General features: G+C 43.6%; 1 protein-coding gene across 1 annotated transcript in view; it reads right to left on the reverse strand.

The window, feature by feature from the left end:
• Nucleotides 1–22,461, reverse strand: part of ABCF1 (ATP binding cassette subfamily F member 1) — a 100,013-nt gene that overhangs the window by 25,654 nt on the left and 51,898 nt on the right. Inside the window, exons 13-20 of the mRNA XM_082264137.1 lie at nt 21,042–21,137; nt 13,456–13,578; nt 5,029–5,129; nt 4,740–4,825; nt 4,515–4,654; nt 4,287–4,435; nt 3,441–3,524; nt 3,184–3,308 (exon numbers count right to left, since the gene is read on the reverse strand). Of these exons, the coding sequence (XP_082120263.1) occupies nt 3,184–3,308; nt 3,441–3,524; nt 4,287–4,435; nt 4,515–4,654; nt 4,740–4,825; nt 5,029–5,129; nt 13,456–13,578; nt 21,042–21,137 (904 nt within the window). The remainder of the gene's footprint in view (nt 1–3,183; nt 3,309–3,440; nt 3,525–4,286; nt 4,436–4,514; nt 4,655–4,739; nt 4,826–5,028; nt 5,130–13,455; nt 13,579–21,041; nt 21,138–22,461) is intronic.

Raw genomic sequence — 22,461 nt, forward strand, 5'->3', positions numbered from 1 at the left:
AGGTGGAGGGAAGTAAAAATGAAAAACTAAAATAAATATGGTTGCATAAGTATGCACACCCTTAAACTGATACTTTGTTAAAGCACCTTTTGATTTTTTTTACAGCACTCAGTCTTTTTGGTATAAGTCTATAAGAACGGCACATCTTGACTTGGCAATATTTGTCCACTCTTCTTTTCAAAAACACTCCAATCTGTCAGATTGTGAGGGCATCTGTGCACAGCCTTCTTTTGATCACCCCACAGATTTTCAAATAAGATTCAGGTCTGGGCCATTCCAAAACTTTAATCTTCTTCTGGGGAAGCCATTCCTTTGTTGATTTGGATGTACGCTTTGGGTCATTGTCATGCTGAAAGATGAAGTTCCTCTTCATGTTCAGCTTTCTAGGAGAAGACTGAAGGTTTTGTACCAATATTGACTGGTATTTAGAACTGTTTGTAATTCCCTCTACCTTGACTAAGGCCCCTGTTCTAGCTGAAGAAAAACAGCCCCAAAGCATGATGCCCCCACCACCATGCTTCACTGTGGGTATGGTGTTCGTTTGCTGTGCAGTTATTTTTGCACCAAACATATCTTTTGGAATTATGGCCAAAAAGCTCAACCTTGGTTTCATCAGACCAGAAGACATTTTCCCACATGCTTTTGTGAGACTTCAGATGTGTTTTTGCCCAATTTAGCCGGGCTTGGATGTTTTACTTTGTAAGAAAAGGCTTCAGTCTTGTCACTCTTCCCCATAGCCCAGATATATAAAGAATTTGGGGAGATTGTTGTCACATCTACCACACAGCCAGAACTTGCCAGATATTCCTGCAGCCCCTTTAATGTTGCTTTAGGCCTCTTGGCAGCCTCCCTGACCAGATTTCTTCTCGTCTTTTTTTAATCAGTTGTGGGGGGACGTCCAGTTCTTGGTAATGTCACTGTTGTGCCAAATTTTCTCCACTTGATGACTGTTTTTACTGTGTTCCATGGTATATCTAATGCTTTGGAAATTCTTTTGTATCCTTCACCTGACTCATACCGTTAAAAAAATGAGATCCTTCTGAATCTCTCTGCGGACCATGGCTTTTGCTGTAGAATGCGATTAAGAAAATGTCAGGAAAGACCTACTAGAACAGCTGAACTTTATTTGGGGTTAATCAGAGGCACTTTAAAATGATGGCAGGTGTTTACTGATTGCTATTTAACATAAGCTTGAATGTGATTGCTTAATTCTGAACACAGCTACATCCCCAGTTATAGGAGGGTGTGCACACTTATGCAACCACATTATTTTATTTTTACTCCCCCCTAAAAGATCCCAGTCTGTTTTTCAATTGAGTTGTACAGTTTATAGGTCACATTAAAAAGGTGAAAAAAGATCTGAAATTTTTTATCTTGGTCTCATTTTTTTTACATCACAAAAACCTGACATTTTAACAGGGGTGTTACACACACACACACATATATATATATATATATATATATATATATATATATATATATATATATATATATATATATATATATATATATATATATATATATATATATATATATATAAACACACACAAATTAAAGCCTACACATAAGACTTGTGAAAAAGTGTGCACAGTGCATCATTTAAACTGCACATTTGTGCCCAATACAAACTTTTATGAATTATTTTGGCACATTTAGGATTATTTTCACATGTGGGGACACATGTGTTTAATGATTCACTTATTTTTTTTCTTGATATAGTTGTTGCACCAAGAATGAATATTTATTACACATTTTTTTAAATTTAGATTTTTAGAAGTATTTATAAGGTCACACTTTATATTTCAGACCAATTTGTCCTCTAGTAACTGCAGCTGTGTTCCCTAATTGTAGCTGAGAGTTTCATTTACCCAGTTGGTGCAGATTTCTTCTTGTACAGTGTGCACCTCCAGTTTACAATTAATAAAAATCTGTCCGACCCCTCCTTACCATTACAAAGAAGGGGAAAGATTAAGTTTTGAAACTTTCAGAACAGGACAAGTAGAAAAATTAAGCTGCAAATTTTAAATATTTTTAAGCTATGCTGTGTGAATGAGAACATGTACAGATATAAAGGATGCAAAAGTAGTAATACAGTTAAAGCATATTTCCATTTTGCAGTTATTATAATACTTTACACTTGTTAAATGTTCCCTTTTATATAGCACAAAAAAAATAAATAAAAAAAATAAAAAAAAATTGCAGCTCATCTTTTTTGGACACTCTTTCTGGAATGCGTTTCAGAAAACACATTCTGTTTTGATGTAGCTGGGAACCTGCATTTGCCATAGTTAACCCTGTCCACACTATGCAGTACGCAGCCCACACTGAGCTAGTTGAGACGTTCTTGCAGTTAGCCATTGCTCAAATTTAGCTGCAAAAGCGGAAATACACTTTAAGTGGAACTTCACCTTGGAAAAAATAAAATTTAGAAGTACGGGGGCAGGCTGAAAGAGCCTCTTAGGAATAGGCACCCGTTGCTAGAGCGACAAAAAAAATATCCAAAAGTAGTAGGAAAGAGGGGGGGGGGGGGGGTGGCGTCGGAAAAGCGGTGAATTTCCCAAATTATGTAGAAAAACAAAATAAACAAATGTAGACCAGATCCTGCAGCATCTACCTACTAAGGATGCCAAGCCGAGATCAATAGCCCAATGTCTGAAGGAAAGTCAAGCCTTCCAGTAACTGCACTTAACCCTTTTTCTTTTATTTATCTCATTTTCCACACAGCAGGACTTAGACCTCCCCTAGGTCTTCTGTGTCCCACTGTCCTAGCCCATCATACAAAGATCCATCAGAAAAAAAAAAAAAAAAAAAACACTTGGCAGTGCATCAATTCATGTCAGCAACATTCAATGGAGTTCCTCTGAGCCCTGCCTGTCATGGACCTTTCTCTAGTCTTTGACTGGACAGTGAAGGAGAAGCAGCACAACAATCAGCTTACCTAATGTTCTCTTCTATCAGCATGCTACTTGTCAGCACTTCAACTGACTGGCTCTTTGTGCTACTACTCCCTCTAACACTGTGATCTCTCCTATGATCCCAAGTTAAATTCAGCTACTTATAATTCAATTCTTTAATGATTTATTAATGAATGCAGAGGTGCATTCATTTGTGAGGTTTGTAATATTGCATATAGTTAAGCTTTGGTATATTTATTTTGAAGAGGTGATGGAACAGAATACTTACTGTAGTTTCCCCGGTAATAGTACAGTTTCTGCTGATCAAGGTGCATTATGTCCGTACACACGTCATCCAGGAAGCCCTGGTCGTGGGAGACTATGAGGAGGGTTTTCTTCCAGCCCTGCAGGTAACTGGAGAGATAAATGAGATATGAAATATGAAGCACATATCAGTAATGAGGACTCATTTATGTTTGGAGAGCAGTATTGACAACTACCGTTTCCTACCCCCCAACAATGATTGCACACGTGTAAAACACATACTTGTTAAGCCAGATGACAGCGTTGAGATCCAAGTGATTGGTTGGTTCATCCAACATAAGGAGGGTAGGTTCCATGAAGAGAGCCCTGGAACACAGAATATACAGAAAAGTGAGGCAAGAGAAACGAATACGGCTGGACACTTTACAAGAGTCCTATAGTATTAATTCAAGTCAGTACACATTTTGAGTTATTCTAACATTTGTAAAAGTGGATTTCAAGGCGACGATCATATTTTTTTCTTGCTTGCCGTTACATACTTGAACAACTGTCTGCCATACGCAAATTTAGAAATGTTTCCTATGGAGGTTATCTTTGTTAGGAAACTCTTGTCATGAACAGAAAAACAGGGCTTTCATTCCAGACCACCTTCTGAAAATGCTAGCTACCTGGCTGCCTTTAGCTTCAATAGTTTTAAGTCACCAAGTTGGAACAGGGAAGCAGATAAACTGTACACAGAATCATTTATTTTGCCACAATCAATAACGATCAAATTATTAACAATAAACTGATCACCTTCAATAAGCATATTATAAGAACTGTATTTTTCTATCGATTGGGAACCATTCTGTAGGGAAGATCACCGGACACTGGCACAGTATATATTGCACTACAGAATATAGAACATACATGATTCACTGCACCTTCAAATTATTGTGTCAATAGATTTAAATGGCTTGGTGTCCCACAATAATAGTTGTAAAGTCGCCACAAATTGTAAATAAAAAAAGAAAAAATGTAAACTGGGCTTTTAAAGCAATACTGCTGTTATAAACCTAGAGAGGTTTATAACCAAAGCCATCTGCTCATAAAATGCAATGTATGTTTGAACAAGATATCTGCAGATACCTGGCCAATGACACTCTCATCCTCCAGCCTCCACTGAACCTCCGCGTCTCTCGGTCCTGCATCTCCGGAGTGAAACTCAGACCGGCCAGAATCCTGCGGGCTTTGGCTTCTGCTGAGGCGGCTCCCGTGGCTCGTAATTCCTCATAGACCTAGAACAGGACAAAACCTTCAGATATCATCTTACAGACTTTTAGTGAGAGGTACCCTTGTCCAGTTTCAAGTCATCACCTTCTCGAGCCTCTCTGCTGCACTGTCATCTCCTTTCTCAAGGCGAGCTTGCAGCTTCTTTTCCTGCTCCAACAACTTCAGGCGCTTTGTGTCGGCCTTGAGGACAGATTGGACAGCCGGTGTTTCATCAGCGATAACCTCTGCAGGATAGAAGAGGAGACGGGTTATCAGGAACAAATGAGTAGGTTTTATACATTATGGGCAATATGGTAGAAGGTGACATACCTTGCTCACAGAGAAGAACATCAATATTGGGGGGAATGTTTAGGGCACGGTTGGCAATGTGTTTTAGAAGAGTTGTTTTTCCTTTGCTTAAAAAGGGAGAAAAAAAAAAAAAAAAAAAAAACACCCAGAGGAACAGATTTTAAAAAATAACGAAGTCTAAAAAAATAACCATTATATAAGAATAAAAAAACAAAGCAGCACCTTGTACACAGTGAGCATGTACAGCTCAGACCTTGCTGTGTACTCCAGTAATTTATAAAAAATGTAATAATGTTAATGGATTACTTACCCGTTAGGTCCCACCAAGCCGTAGCGCCGACCAGCAACTACAAACAAGTCTGCATTCACAAACAGCTCCTTGCCATGGGCAGAGATACTGAACTTCTCCAACTAGATGGGAAAACACAAATTTTAGACTTATAGTATATCAATACCATGTCCAGCTTTCTGCAACTGACTAGAAAATGTAAGACCTCACAGTGTTGATTGGTTGTATTAAAGGAATAAATCAACATTGCTCTTTAAGCGTTGCGCAACGGCTCTCGCAACTGTACATACTCCTCAGGGTGCATCGCACCCCCCTCCGACTTCATTGGATGGGCGAAAGGACGGACTAACTGTGTACCTGGTGTAACAGGGATTGCGGGGACCTCATTCACCTCCTGTGGTGCTGCCCCAAGCTCCACAGGTACTGGACGGTGGTGGTCCAGACCGTTAATGCTGCATTTCTCCTGTCTGTACCAGTAGATCCAAAGCCGTGCCTTCTTGGTATGGTGGAGGAATATTCGCCAGACGTCAACGTTCGAATGGCAGTGTACAAGGCACTGTTTCACGCCCAAAAGTTTATTCTGCAGCACTGGACATCCCCGTCCCCCCCTACGCTGGAGATGTGGGTGCACGCCACGGGTGCTACTTTGAGATGTGAACGCATGATTTATCAACATAGAGGTGTGCCACTCAGATATGAAAAAATTTGGGGTGGGTGGCTGGCACAGCCGGGTTTGGCCCCCGCAGACTTGATTCTTGACCGTCTGCTACAGTAACGCCTTGCTATAATTGCGGTCGGGTGGGGGGGGGGGGGGGGGGAGAAAATGGATTTTTGTAAAATCTTACCGTAAAATCCTTTTCTCTTAGCTCATTGACAGACGTAGTCCTCGGTGATACACCACCTTCGGGTTATGTTGCCTCCTCAGGAGCAGGACTAGACAGGAAATTAAAAAGCTCTGGCCACACCCTAGGGGCAGTCCCAGAGGGTATATCCTCTCTCTCTCTCTGCCTCAGCAAATCAGTTATGTGAAAAAGCAGTCTTTAGAGATTTTAACCCAACCCAACTCAAAAACAGAGGGGCGGGGACTACGTCTGTCAATGAGCTAAGAGAAAAGGATTTTACGGTAAGATTTTACAAAAATCCATTTTTCTCTAGCGCTCATTGACAGACGTAGTCCTCGGTGATACAGCACCTTCGGGACGTCCCAGAGCAGTATCACAAATGAGGGGTGGGAAAATGGAAATCAAATCCCAATCTAGAAGGCCCAACCGGTGCCAACTAGAAGTTTACAATGCTCATCCTTAATGATGAGACTCAACAAAAAAGAAAAAAAAATTTTTTTTTTTTTTTTCAAACAGAAAAAAAAAAACCCTCGAGGTAGACCACCGGTCTCCTCAAATTGCGGCCTGCAAAACCTTGCGGCCAAATGAGGCATCCGCCGATGCCGTCACATCAATTTTATAGAATTTTGTAAAGGTATGTACCGACGACCAGGTGGCCGCCTTACATACCTGGACCACTGACGCCTGATGGCGAAAGGCCCAGGAAGTACTGAGCGCTCGAGTGGAGTGCGCCCTAACAGGGAACGGAGGACTCTGACCCTTAATAGAATAAGCCTGTACCACCGTTTGTCTAATCCATTTGGCAATGGTCGCGGCAGATGCAGGCAAACCCTTTCTGGGGCCATCCGTGATCACAAAAAGTGAATCCGTCTTACGGAATGATTCCGTAGCTTTCAGGTATACCCTGATTGCCCGAACCACATCTAAGGAATGCAACGCATGTTCCCGATGATGCTTGGGCTGAGGACACAAGGAAGGTAGTACAATATCTTCATTCAGATGAAAATCTGAAACCACCTTAGGAAGAAAAGATGGCTTAGGATGAAGTACTACCTTATCCCTATGAATCACTAGGTATGGGGACTGGCATGATAATGCAGCCAGTTCTGACACCCTGCGAGCAGAAGTAATAGCCACCAAGAAGGCCACCTTCTGGGATAAAGTAAGCAAGGGAATCTCCCTGATGTTTTCAAAGGGAGGTTTCTGTAGAACCGACAAAACCAAATTAAGATCCCAGGGCGGTAAGGGCGCGCGGACTGGAGGAGCCAGGTGCCGCACCCCCTGGATGAAATTCCGCACCAAGGACTTGGTAGCTAAAGGTTTCTGAAAGAAGATTGCTAATGCTGAAACTTGACCCTTGATGGTGCTCAAGGCTAGCTTCTGCTCAACCCCTTGTTGCAAAAAGGCCAATATTCGAGTCACCGAATAGGTACGTGGAGGAAATCCTAAAGATTCGCACCACGCAATATAAGTCTTCCATGTGTGATAATAGACCTTGCTGGAAGTCGCTTTCCTTGCTTTAATAAGGGTAGGAATGACTGAAGTAGACAAACCTCTGTCCTTCAGTACTTGGGTCTCAATGGCCAGGCCATTAAACCCAGCGACTGTAAAGCATGATGGTAAATTGGTCCTTGAGACCACAGACACTCCCTGAGACGAAGTTCCCACGGAACGTCTGCGACTAGCATGTCCAAGTCGGCCAGGCCTGCTTGAGGAGGCCAGCCTAGAATTTCTAGGACCACTGGCGCTGATAGAATCTGAACCAGGCGTCCCTAGAGGTATCTGGCCCCGACCATCCGAGAAAGTCTGGTCGTTTTCTGTTCCCACACATTTATCAGATACCTGATTGTTATCAGGAAGGGTGATCTTTTCTGGTTGAACCTCAGGGACCGAAGTCACCCGACTAGAGGCTACTTGGCCTATCTGGTCAACCAGATCCGATTCCTGTGAGGTATAGGGACTAATCTTAGGAAAAGGTAAAGGAAAAGATCTATTCAAGGAACGGTAACTACCGCTTCCTGTAGTACTTAAATGTTGGAAGGGAAGAATCGCACCGGTAGTAGTGGTTGAAGCTCGATCTAATGTCCTGAATAGCGGTGAAAACGTCCCCCCACCCTGAAACCGGGTGGGGGCGCACCTTCAGGCTGTGTACTCCTTTGCTTCGGGTTTGGCTGGGTTGGTCCTCTGCTTGTCCGACCAGCCCTTCTTGAACCCTCCTGGAGGAGTCTTGCCTTTCCCGCTAGTACCAGCCGGGCGCCCTGTATGGGCGGTAAAGAAAGGTCCTCGCTTGTTGCGAGGTCCCTTAGCTTTAGCAGCCTGTGGCAAAAAAGTGCTCTTGCCCCCAGTGGCATCCTTGATGATTTCATCTAGGTTGGCCCCAAATAGACGATTCCCCTGAAAAGGGAGATTTGTCAAGGTCTTTTTGGAACCTAGGTCAGCTGACCAGCATTTTAACCACAGCACACGTCTGAGGATCACCGCTGACATAGATGCATGCCCTAATAAGGGAGTAGTGTCCAAGGCTGCGTCACAGATAAACTGTAGCCCTTGTATAATCTGTTCCATCAAATCAGATGTCTCCTGGGGAATATCTTTTCCCCTAAGGTCTTGGCGTACCATTTTCGCCCATTCCATAAGTGTCTGGGAAACTAGACCAATAACAATTACTGGTCTAAATGCTGACCCTATCAGAGAGAAGATGGTGCGGGACTCTGCTTCCATCTTTCGATCCACCGGATCCTTAAAGGACGAAGTGTCCTCCACTGGGATAACCGTGGCTTTATTCAGCCTGGAAATAGGTGGATCCACCACTGGTGGTACCGTCCATTTCTTAATGATGGATTCCTCAAACGGATAGCGTCTAGCAATACGCTTGGAAATAGTGAAGGTACGTTTAGAATGCTCCCATTCTCCTTTAATCTGATTACCGAAACATTTGGGTACAGGAAAAACCTTCACCGTTTTGATGGGCTTATTAGTACCAAAAGGAATCTCTGTTTCAGTTGCCTCTGCCGGTAAAGCCTCAAGTTTTAAGGTTTCCTGCACTGCCACAACTAGTGCGTCCACCAATGCTTCTTCCTGAATTATAGCAGGAGAAGAAGCGTCCTCCTCACTGTCTGAGGGGGCTTTACCTGGGATAACAGCCTTTGCAGAGGAACCTGCAACTGCAGTGACCATCTCTGAATCAGAGTCAGAGGTGTCAGATAGTATAGGGGTAGGCGGGGGTCGCTTCCTTGACCCCCGTCCCTGACAGGCCGCCTCCACCCGAGCCACCATAGACTCCAAAATTGCTGTAAATGACTCTACACTCTGTGCACCGGCGGGTCCCGTGGCCCCCTCGAGGGAAACAGGTGGGGGAATATGTGTGGCAGGGTCCATGATAATTCCAGTCACTTCCTGGATAATATAATTCAAAAATAAAAAACTTTTTTTTTTTTTCTTCTCAGACCCCCAGCGCCACAAAAAGCCCCTTAGTGTTACCTGCTAGGGATCCCTATCGATCGAGAGAGAGAGAGAGAGATAGACCCCCAGGCTCACCACTTGATGCTCAGAGTTTAACTGCAACAGGTTACAGCGCTGTCTTGACAAACAGGAAGTCTTTTGGCTGGCTGCCCGGAAAGAAAGGAGGCGGCTCCGCCCCTCTGTACGCCTTCCGGCGCCTCCCCTAGCTCCATGAGGTGTTTGGATCACCTCAAACATGGCCGCCCCCATGCTGGAGACACGAGGCTACGCCAAAATGGCGGCTTGTGCGATCCAGCAAAAAAAATGGCGGCGGCCTGTACTGAATAGCGGTGTGCTGCAGGGCACACAACACTCTCTCTGCATGGGGATTTGGCGTGGTTGGCGGTACCGGCCCTGGCGGACCGCATGGCCATTCGGGAGGCCTGCTAATAGCTGGAGATCTGATTAGGAAGGCAGTCTACATGTCCGTGGCTTCTGACTGGTAGGTAGCCTATTCTTATCACCGTAAGATTCCCAGAATGCCACAGATTATAATCTTTTTAACATGTATACAATTAGATTGTTAGCTCCCAAACCAAGCCTCCTGGCTTTTTGCACATAAAATCACACTCAAAGTAGGAGGATCTGTGTCATTTATAGGATAGAGGGGGACTCTATCTTACCATACAGAGAGGGGCCCGCGTTCACCACAAGACCCGTCAGGGGAAAAGGGGGAACATACTACTCACCATACCGGAACCAGGCGGGCACCAATTCCTGACAGTACCCCTCTCCACCGGGGCGGGAGGGCTGTCGACCGATATGGACGCCGTGACTCATGGTCTTTGGCGTTTCAGCGAGACGTTTAACTCGCGGGGTCAGTCCTTTAATGGGACTTTGTCGCGGCCGACCCAGCGCGGAGCTATGGCCTGCACGCGCTCGTAGGCTGAACTGGGGTGACCACCGGATCTCAACATCCAGCCCGTCGCCCAGTTCAGCTTTCTTGCTTGAAGATCTCACAGGAACACTGGAGAAAAAAAGCTGTCTAAAAAATCCTTTAAGAAAAAAATCTTGCCAGGACCTAAGATCCCAGCAAGGTATCTAGGTCCTTACTCCTAACTAGACAGAAAATAACTGATTTGCTGAGGCAGAGAGAGAGAGAGGATATACCCTCTGGGACTGCCCCTAGGGTGTGGCCAGAGCTTTTTAATTTCCTGTCTAGTCCTGCTCCTGTGGAGGCAACATAACCCGAAGGTGGTGTATCACCGAGGACTACGTCTGTCAATGAGCGCTAGAGAAAGGGGGACTACCCGGCATGCCCTGGAACTCTAAAAACTGAGCTGAATGTATCTTGCTGGAGATGTGTTCTTTTGGGAGTGCTTTACACTTGCTATTTGACTGTCTATTCTCTTATTGCAGAGGAATACTGTATGTTTTGTGAAGCCTGTAAGTTTTAGTTTTTGTTTTCTTCAATAAACTTTGTTTCTGATTTTAAAAAAAAAGGAATAAATCAAATTGTATAAAACCCTCCCAACCTAAACTATCCTCGGCTGAACCACCCTCACGCTAGGTACTGACCTCCTCTAAAACAGCAGCTTAAGAGATGTATGGGTTTATGCTTTTTAGATTTATACCTACCTAGGTGGATGCTGCATCTTGTCCCCCAGAGCCTCTACACTGAGAATCGAGCGATCGGCGATCAGGTTCTCACAGCTCCGTGAGCTAAGAGCTGCTGCCCGTCAGTCCCAGCTCTCTGGTCTGCCCTCTCCTCGCTCACTAGAGAGCTGGGCTGCAGAGGGGGCCGAGTGGTCGGATGTTAGTCCAGGGATCTGGCAGATCCAGATTCTGTGGTCATGACAACGTGGAGCCTGGACTGACTTCTGTGACGACAGCAGAGAGTGGACTTCAGCCCACTCTCTGCTGAAAACGGGTCACAGGAGTGCCGAATAAACTGCACTCCTGTAATCCATAGAAGTACAGCCAAATGAGCTTTGACTATACTTCTTTAATCTAGTGCCTGGCTCCCCCGCACACTATCACTTAAATGTAACATTGCTCCTACAGTATGAGAATCCAACAATGTCCACAAGTCCCTCGACCGTCCAGGACTCTCCTTCCCGATTGGCTGAGACAGCCGTGGCGCCATGGGCCTCCCATGGCTGTCAAAGTCAGTTAACCAAATAGGAGAGAGAGAGGGCAGGGCTGAACACCAGCTTCGTGTCTGAATTGAAATACACGGAGCTGCAGCTCGGCTGGGGTGCCCTCAGAGCAAGCTGCTTGCGGTAGGGGCACTCGACAGGAAGGAGGGGCCTGAGAAGAGGGGGATGTGGGCTGCCCTGTGCAAAACCAACTGCACACAGCAGGTAAGTTTAACAGGTTTTTTTTTTGTTTGTTTGTTTAAAAACGAGACTTTACAATCACTTTAAAGAGAATTGCCTACTGAAATAAATAGTACTGGGATCACAACTGTAGTTGCAGCCATGATCCTGGTTAGAACCACCTTAACACAAGGCTGTTCATATACGTATGGCAGTATTGAGGTATTTAAAGGTCAACACCAAATAATATCTAAAACAACTGTAAATCTCGTACTTGGACATGTAGGTTCTTATTCTGAACTTCAAAAGCCTTGCCCAGATGCAAATGTTTTTTGCATCTGCCAAAATATTTGCAATGTACTGGGCCGTCTATTGTAATCCGCTCAGTTGAATGTGTTGCATTAAAAGTGTAAACTCCACTTTTGTGAGGTGCCACTTTCCAAACTAGAGCCCTGCAGGCAGTGCTGTATCTTGGCCTAGGCTGACAAGGCCCAGGCCTAGGGTGGTACTTTGCAGGGGGGCAGCAAAAAAGCTGCGCCCTGCACTAAACAAAAACAGCCTCCTCCTGGCTCCCGCACGAAAAGGGTCCCCGTCGGCTTGCGCTACACTTTTAGTATTGTGCCAGTCTCATGGGGCGAATTGGGCCAGAGGGCAGGGTCCAGGAGGCAAATCAGTCTGGCACCCACATAAAGTGGTCACACTGCTACATGCCGGTATGATAATACAGGGGGGTGAGGACATTTGGACAGACCGAAGGCCGCCAACCACACTTAATACAACTGGTCCAACGGTCCCCAATGCTAATAAGTGTGGCACTGCAGCCTAATGCTCCACCTACCCTCCTCTGCCCCAGGTATGGCAAGCATCATGTCAATAATATATTTTCTATTTCTTTAAACATCCTTGTCCTTGAGCGAGCATATTGAATTGCATTATATACAATTAAGACATTTAATTGTATAGGATAGCAATAATATTTTGGACCTGCTTACTTCATATGTGCTATTGCAATATGTCACTGGGTTAGTAAGATTATTCCAATCTTATAAGATATTTGGACTTGTGTTTTGCTGCAATTGATTATTTCACTTATTTGTATGACTATGGATGTCCTAGTCATTATACAAATAAGTGAAATATTCCTATAATTACAATCAGTGGCAGCAAACACAAGTCCAAATATCTTAGGCTGCACTATTGGGCACTGATAGGCTGCACTGGTGGCCACTGATGGGGCTGTACTGGTGGCCACTGATGGGGTTAAAACCGATATGCTGCACTGATAAGGTTGCACTGATGGGCAGTAATGAGGCAGCACAGATAAGGCTGCACTGATTAGGCTGAAATTATGGGAACTGATGAGGCTATGCTGATGAGCACTGATACACTGTGGTTTACAGATGACAGAATAGGTCATAAACAGTGTGGCCTTTACAGGAAGGGGTCATATTTAAATTAGGGGGTGCACAAGCTTAGTCAGGCCTAGGGCAGCACAAAACCTAAATACACCACTGCCTGCAGGTGCGGCAGCTGATTAACAATTAGAAAATCACTCCCATACAGATTCCCTCTGCACATGGACACGGACAAATGGCTATTTCTTCAGAGTAACAAAAAATAGGAATCAGCAACTAAGTTTAATAAAAATCCCCACAATGTACATAGATCACCCAGGAGGGGAATGATTTTTTTTTTTCCCTCCACAAAAAGCGGAGTTACTCTTAAGATCATAACCAAGCATGTGATAATACATACACAGGGCTTTCAGTAACAGTGATGGACATCCTGAGTTCCCTTCAACCCAACTGAACTATATATGCTTTAACAGCCAGACCTGTCACAGTTACCTTGATGTCAGAGGCATTCTCCAGCATGGCTTGGCGGGATGACAATTCTGCTTGTGAAACAGAGAAATCGTTCTCTGCTGCCGTTGCCTTTTTCATTGTTGCCACCTGTTTCTCATAATCCATCTATGAGACACATGACAGTGAGGGGTCAATGTTAGTAAGAAACAGGGAATCAAGAGAATGGGAAAAGTTTTATTAAAGGGCAATTCCAGGCAAAACAATAAAACAAAGTATACAGGATTAATAGGATTGTCTCAAAAGCTTGCACTTTACAATTTTTTGTGTGTTCCCTGCATCATTAGTCACACTTCCAAGGCAAGTATGTATCTGATTGGTGGATGTAAGGATCTTCTGAGTACTGGCCTGGTTTTTACATACTGCTGTGTATAAGAGACATCAAGGATGGTGTTTAGCATCACCGGCAAGTGTTTTCCAGGATCACCAGATTACTGATTTAGGAATGGCGAAGGTCCTGTTCATTACAGGATGCTTGGACAAAACACCAAACTATGCATCACATAGGTTATATGGTCCATGTCACAAGGTTTTATTTTCATGTAAACCTTCCTTTTTCTTATTCTGTGAACAAATGATCATTTTGATGCAGGTATGCGCCTCTTGAAGTAAGGATGATGGACAAGAGCTAGCACCACATGACAAAAGCAACTCCATTAAATATGTTTTGAACAGTTCATTTAAAAACGTGACATAACTGTATGTGACTATTCTGCATGTTAGAAACAAATCAGAAATGTAAACATTTGGCAAAAGATAGACCTTAACCACTTGCCGACCGCCGCACGACTATCTACGTGGGCGGTCAGCCCCTCACAGGCAAAGTGACGTAGGTCTACGTCGCTCGCCTGTGAGGGTTTAGGGAGCGAGCGCGCGCCGCCGGAGGCGCGCTCCCGCTCCCGCGTGGTCACGGACCCCCCCGCGCGTGTGACCGGCGGACCCGATCGCCGCCGGCCACTCTGCGATCGGCGGGGGAGAGGGAGATAGTCAGGCAGCTTGTGTAAACAAGCTGCCTGTCATTCTCCTCTCTGTATGAGAGCTGATCACATGGATCTACTATGTAGATCCATTGATCACTCTGCATACAGTTGAAGCCACAGCCAATCACAGTTAGAATCACGCCCCTAGGGACACACACAGCCCCTCCCTCTCAAATAAAGTTAACCCCTTCACTACCAGTGCATTTTTACAGTAACAGTGCATATGTATAGCACTGATTACTGTAGAAATGTCACTGGTAACCCCAAAAGTGTCAAAAATGTCAGTCAAGGGTCCGATCTGTCCGCCGCAATGTCGCAGTACCGCAAAAAAAAAAAATCGCAGATCGCCGCCATTACGCGTTAAAAAAAAAAAAACAACAAAAATGACAAAAATCTTTCCCTTTGTTAGTAAACGCAATAACTTTTGCGCAAACCAATCAAAATACGCTTTTTGCGATTTTTTTTACCAAACATAGGTAGCATAAAACAAATTGGCCGAAAATATTAAAAAATTTTGATTTTTACATTTTTTTTGGGGGAATTTCATATAAAAAAAAGGGAAAAATATTGCTATTTTTGCAAAATTTACGCTCTTTTTTTGTTTATAGCGCGTGATCAAAAAATCGCACAGGTGATCAAATACCACCAAAAGAAAGCTCTGTTTGTGGGAAAAAAAGGACGCCAAATTCGTTTCGGTACAGCGTCGCACGACCGCGCAATTGTCCGTTAAAGTCACGCAGTGCCGAATCGCAAAATGCCCTTTTTTGTGTGGTGGGGGGGGGGGGGGTACCTGGTTTTGAAAGGTCGGATGCCACAGCGCATCCACCAGAAATTCTAATCTCTCTGCCTGCAACCTTCTGGGACATGTCACATGTCCCAGAAGGCTGCGGGACCATTCACAAAGGGCAGCGAGGCTTGCGCATGAGCAGCCATATGTGAAGCCGCAAGGAAACACAGCCAGCTGCCCACGGTAAACATGCCGGCACCAGGACCTGAAGACTGCTGAGGAACCATTTCGGATGAGGAAGACGCTGAACCCTTGGACAGGAGAGGGTCCTTTTTTTAAAAAAAAGTTAGCAGCTACAGTATTTATAGCTGCTGAGATATATATATATATATATATATATATATTTTTTTTTTTTAAAAAGGTAAAGAACCAGTTTAAAAGCGAAATGAACCCAAGACCCAAAGAAATTCCATTAGGGTGAGAGTTTCAATTTGGATTGGATTATTAGAAATATTCTACTTTCCCAAATGAACCACCCTAATGTAAAAAAAAAGCAAAAGAGAAAAAAAATAAAAAATCCAGTAGCAAGAGTGTTCACAAAACTTCTGAAAAGCTGCCCCACTGTTTATAACAAAGATTGACAGATCTATCAAATATGATCCTTCAAGCAAATCTGGTATTTTTTTGACACGACACCCTGGTCAAAAACAAGGAATGCTTAGTCAATGCAGACCTTCACGGCAGTAGGAGGTTAGGCCCATAGTGCCAAATAAATTAACCACTTCTGGACTGCCCGCCGTAATGTAGACACTTTGACGCTAAATACCAGTGTTATATTACAGGCGGGCGGTCGTCTTCCACATAAAAGTGGTACCAGTGGCAGATTTGCCCCCCCCCCTCCTCCCGCCACTTCCCAGTCCTTTTCCCCGCTTACTGGAGCCGGCGGAAGCGGGGGAAACTATCCGGTCCGCCCATGTCCCAGGCAGGAAGTTGAATGAGGGCAAGATGGCCCTCACTCAACTCTATGGCTTTGGAGGACCAGAGCGACGTCTTACGTCGCTTCCTCCCAACAGACTTAAAGGGCCCATTATTTTCACACTGAAAAAAAAAAAAAAAAAAGAGGACCCGTCCTGCTTATTTATATTACAAGGGGTGTTTTATTTATTTATTTTTTTAAAAAGGGACAGTGTAAAAATGAAAGGTAAAATAAATAATAAAAAAAAGAAAAAATTTAATGCGCCCAGTCCCTCCGAGCTCGTGTAAAGAAACAAACGCATACGCAAGTCGCGCCCACATACAGTGGGTACGGAAAGTATTCAGACCCCCTTAAATTTTTCACGCTTTGTTATATTGCAGCCATTTGCTAAAATCATTTAGGTTCATTCTTCTTCCTCATGAATGTACACATAGCACCCCATACTGACAGAAAAACACAGAATTGTTGACATTGTTGCAGATTTATTAAAAAAGAAAAACTGAAATATCACATGGTCCTAAGTATTCAGACCCTTTGCTCAGTATTTAGTAGAAGCCCCCTTTTGATCTAATACAGCCAGGAGTCTTTTTGGGAAAGATGCAACAAGTCTTTTACACCTGGATTTGGGGATCCTCTGCCATTCCTCCTTGCAGATCCTCTCCAGTTCTGTCAGGTTGGATGGTAAACGTTGGTGGACAGCCATTTTTAGGTCTCTCCAGAGATGCTCAATTGGGTTTAAGTCAGGGCTCTGGCTGGGCCATTCAAGAACAGTCACGGAGTTGTTGTGAAGCCACTCCTTCGTTATTTTAGCTGTGTGCTTAGGGTCATTGTCTTGTTGGAAGGTAAACCTTCGGCCCAGTCTGAGGTCCAGAGCACTCTGGAGAAGGTTTTTGTCCAGGATATCCCTGTAATTGGCCACATTCATCTTTCCCTCGATTGCAACCAGTCGTCCTGTCCCTGGAGCTGAAAAACACTCCCACAGCATGATGCTGCCACCACCATGCTTCACTGTTGGAACTGTATTGGACAGGTGATTAGCAGTGCCTGGTTTTCTCCACACATACCGCTTAGAATTAAGGCCAAAAAGTTCTATTTTGGTCTCATCAGACCTGAGAATCTTATTTCTCACTATCTTGGAGTCCTTCAGGTGTTTTTTTTAGCAAACTCCATGCGGGCTTTCATGTGTCTTACACTGAGGAGAGGCTTCCGTCGGGCCACTCTGCCATTAAGCCCCGACTGGTGGAGGGCTGCAGTGATGGTTGACTTTCTACAACTTTCTCCCATCTCCTGACTGCATCTCTGGAGCTCAGCCACAGTGATCTTTGGGTTCTTCTTTACCTCTCTCACCAAGGCTCTTCTCCCCCGATAGCTCAGTTTGGCCGGACGGCCAGCTCTAGGAAGGGTTCTGGTCGCCCCAAACATCTTCCATTTGAGGATTATGGAGGCCACTGTGCTCTTAGGAACCTTAAGTGCAGCAGAAATCTTTTTGTAACCTTGGCCAGATCTGTGCCGTGCCACAATTCTGTCTCTGAGCTCTTCAGGCAGTTCCTTTGACCTCATGATTCTCATTTGCTCTAACATGCATTGTGATCTGGAAGGTCTTATATAGACAGGTGTGTGGCTTTCCTAATCAAGTCCAATCAGTATAATCAAACACAGCTGGACTCAAATGAAGGAGTAGAACCATCTCAAGGATGATCAGAAGAAATGGAAAGCACCTTCCAGTTAAATATACGAGTGTCACAGCAAAGGGTCTGAATACTTAGGACCATGTGATATTTCAGTTTTTCTTTTTTAATAAATCTGCAACAATGTCAACAATTCTGTGTTTTTCTGTCAGTATGGGGTGCTATGTGTACATTCATGAGGAAGAAGAATGAACTTAAATGATTTTAGCAAATGGCTGCAATATAACAAAGAGTGAAAAATTTAAGGGTGTCTGAATACTTTCCGTACCCACTGTATGTAAACAGTGTTCAAACCACACATTTGAGGTATTGCCGTGATCGTTAGAGTGAGAGCAATAATTTTAGCCCTAGACCTCCTCTGTAACTCTAAACTGGTAACCTGTAGAAATGTTTTAAAGCGTCGCCTATGGAGATGAAGTATGGTAGTTTGGTACCATTCTATGAGCATGAGCCTACGGGGATTTTTAAATACCAATGTTTGTCGTCATTGCTCAAGCGTGCGCAATTTTGGTCCATAAGTGGTTAAAGAGAAACTTCTACCTCCCAATAAAAAAGGATAGCCTCCTTCCACAATTACCTTTCGTGCTACAGTGAGGGAAAAGTATTTGATCCCCTGCTGATTTTGTATGTTTGCCCAGTGACAAAAATGATCAATCTATAATTATAATGGTAGGTTTATTTTAACAGTGAGAGACAAACCAACAAGAAAAAAATCCAGAAAAACGCATTTCAAATAAAACTATAACTGGATTTGCATTTTAAGGAGTGAAATAAGTATTTGACCCCTTTGCAAAACATGACTTAGTGCTTGGTGGCAAAACTCTTGTTGGCCATCACAGAGGTCAGACGTTTCTTGTAGTTGGCCACAAGGTTTGCACACATCTCAGGAGGGATTTTGTCCCCACTCCTCTTTGCAGTTCCTCTCCAAGTCATTAAGGTTTCGGGGCTGACATTTGGTAACTTGAAACTTCCGCTCCCTGCACATTTTCTATGAGATTAAGGTCTGGAGACTGGCTAGGCCACTCCAGGGCCTTAATGTGCTTCTTCTTGAGCCACTCCTTTGTTCCTTGGCTGTGTGTTTTGGGTCACTGTCATGCTGGAATACCCATCCACAACCCATTTTCAATGCCCTGGCTGAGGGAAGGAGGTTCTCACCCAAGATTTTACAGTACATGGCCCCGTTCATTGTCCCTTTGATGCAGTGTCCTCCAAACACAGCGAGTTGAGTTGATGCCAAAGAGCTTGATTTTGGTCTCATCTGCCCACAACACTTTCATCCAGTTCTCTTCTAAATCATTGAGATGTTCATTAGAAAACCTCAGACAGCCTGTACATGTGCTTTCTTGAGCAGGGGGACATTGCAGGCGCTGCAGGATTTCAGTCCTTCACATCGTAATGTGCTACCACTTATTTTCTTGGCGACTATGTTTCCAGCTGCCTTGAGATCATTGACAAGTTGTTACCCTCTTACCAAGCTGCTTGGCGATAATCTGGTAGCCCATTCCAGCCTTGTGTAGGTCTACAATTATGTCCCTGACATCCTTGGACAGATCATTGGTTTTGGCAACGGTGGAGAGATTGGAATGAGATTGCGCGATTGCTTCTGTGGACAGGTGTCTTTTATACAGGTAACAATCGGAGATTAGGAACACTCCCTTTAGGAAGTGCTCCTATTCTCAGCTTTTTACCTGTATAGAAGACACCTGAGAGACATAAATCCTGCTGATTGATAGGGGATCAAATACTTATTTCACTTATTAAAATGCAAATCAATTTATAACTTTTTTGAAATGCGTTTTTCTGGATTTTTTGTCGTTATTCGGTCTCTCACTGTTAAAATAAACCTACCATTAAAATTATACATGATGGGCTGCGAGGAAGAGGGCGGAAGTGGGACGGTCATTACCCTACCACATGATCGGCATATTGCTGTCTCCGCCTCTTTGCAGCTAGGTAAATAGAAGTGATTGCGATGCGTCACCACGCCCTCGGTGGAAGTCACTTGATGACGAAACGCGTCAGGGCGTGGTGACGCAATCACGCAGGAAGCCGTGGTGACACGCGATCCCCCGAGGCTCACGGCCAGGTACCGGGCTGTATTCGTCTAGGACGGGAGAGAGCGGTAGGAACCAACAGGCTAACTTGCTGACATGTTTACAAAGAATTGTTATATTGTAAGTGCAATGTTTGAAGGGTAAATATTGGGAATAAAGGCATACGTGTTTTAGCTGGACTACGCTATGTTGCTTTTTCATTTCCCATATATACCCTTTCTATGCTGGTGAGGGGATTTTACATGTGATATCCATTGGCGGTCCTTGTCAGAGATACAACGCAGAGGATTAAGGCGATAAAGGCATTCCCACTGGTTGTATTCTGCTTTTTTACAGACTAGTTCTGGTAAGTGTCCCCACATAAGGGTGCACACAGCGGTGTGGTGAAGGCTTTGGGGTGTCTGCAAGGATATACCCGTTTACATCATCTCCTTACATTCTGGGACTGCATGCTTGGACTTCCCTTTACTGTGATATTCATCCTCAGATTTAGAGATTGATTCATGTTTATTTCATGGACTTTAGCGCTGCTAGTGCGTGAATGAATCAGTAGCGTTGGGCTTTTTGAATCTTGATGCACCTATATACATTAAAATTATAGACTGATCGTTTCTTTGTCATTGGGCAAAGGTACAAAATCAGCAGGGGATCAAATACGTTTTTCCTTCACTGTATGCTGCATAACTATACTTACAAGCCCAGTGGATCCAGCCCTGTCCTCTTTTCTCCCACCACTATTTTACTACAGGTCCTATCCCATGCCACTATCTTCCTCATCAGGAGCTGGCCATCTCTTCCTGGGTCTTGCAGGTGGCCTCCCAATGACACATTTTGCATGGAAAGATCTGGCAGTGTGTCGGTTTACATTTTGCCATCGATTTTATGAATGGAGGAAAGTATTGCCTCCTAGGACATGTGATGTCAACATTCCAGTAGTATACAAGAGGTGGCAGAATTTAAGGCGGGTGTGGGTCAAATGGGAAAAAAAAGTAAATAAAAAACAATTTTTTAAAAAGGCAGGTTCTTTTATAACATGGAGGGGGAAGATTACAATGGTGCAAGTTATTTTTGTGCAGAAGTCCACTTTAACAGTTGATCAATAAGTTAAATTTGTAATATCAAAGAATGAAATCACATCTCACTCACCTGCTTCTTCATCTTCTTTTTCTCTTTCTTGCTAAGATTGGCAAAAGGATCTTCAGCTGGTGTCTTTCCCTCTCCTCCATCTTCCTCGTCCCCTGACTGATGGAGAAACAGAGTTAGATGAGACATGCTTACATCTATAATTATATAAAAACTATTAATGTTGTTTAGCTGCTTCAGAGAAATATGTTGTGGATGTACAGTACCCAATATATATTCTGTAATATTGTACATCAGGTTTTATATTGAAAAAAATACCTTTGCACGCTTATGGTAATATCCACTGTCATGTTCAAATGAGTTTGTAATTGTATTACATGTTTTTCTTAAAATAATAAAAATTGGAAACAAAAGATTGTCATAATTATTGCACTGAGAACTCCCTCTAGCAGCCAATCATAATCTCTAAAAACAACAAAAAGCTGAAAGATCCAAAATGTAAAATGTTAGACACAAATAAAAATAGCTATAAAATTGTAAACAATGCTATAACTCAAAATCAAGAGCGTTGTAAAAAAAATAATAATAAATAATCATCATCTCTATAATGCACAGCACCAAAATAATTTAGTGTTTATAAGATCAGTTTAACCTTATGTATCAGAAATTCAGAAAAGAGTTGAATAGGTTATATTTAGAGATTATATTTAGAGATGCAATGGCAATCAATAACTATACCAAGATGTTCTTAAAATATACAGGTGAAACTTGAAAAATTAGAACATCGTGCAAAAGTTCATTTATTTCAGTAATACAACTTAAAAAGGGGAAACGAATATACGAGATAGGACTCGTTACATGCAAAGCAAGATAGTTCAAGCCGTGATTTGTCATAATTGTGATGATTATAGCTTACAGCTCATGAAAACCCAAAATCCACAATCTCCGTAAATTAGAATAGTACATGCAATCAATAAAACAAGGAGTGTACATAGAACAATATCAGAACTCTGAAAAGTATAAATATGCATATGCACGCAGTACTTGGTTTTGGCCCCTTTTGCAGCAATTACTGCCTCAATGCGGCGTAGCATGGAGGCGATCAGCCTGTGGCACTGCTAGGATGTTATGGAAGTCCAGGTTGCTTTGATAGCAGCCTTCAGCTCGTCTGCATTGTTGGGTCTGGTATCTCATCTTCCTCTTGACAATACCCCACAGATTCTATGTGGGATTTAGGTCAGGCAAGTTTGCTGGCCAATCAAGCACAGAGATCCCATGATCATGTGACCAGGTATTGGTAGTTTTGGCAGTGTGGGCAGGTGCCAAGTCCTGCTGGAAAATGAAATCAGCATCTCCATAAAGCTGGTCAGCAGAGGGAAGCATGAAGTGCTCTAGAATTTCCTGCTAGAGGGCTGCGTTGACTTTGGACCTGATAAAAAAACAGTGGACCAACACCAGCAGATGACATGGTGCCCCAAATCAT

This window comes from Pelophylax lessonae, assembly GCF_965119305.1.
Source record: "Pelophylax lessonae genome assembly, chromosome: 7".
Taxonomy (NCBI): Eukaryota; Metazoa; Chordata; class Amphibia; order Anura; family Ranidae; genus Pelophylax; species Pelophylax lessonae.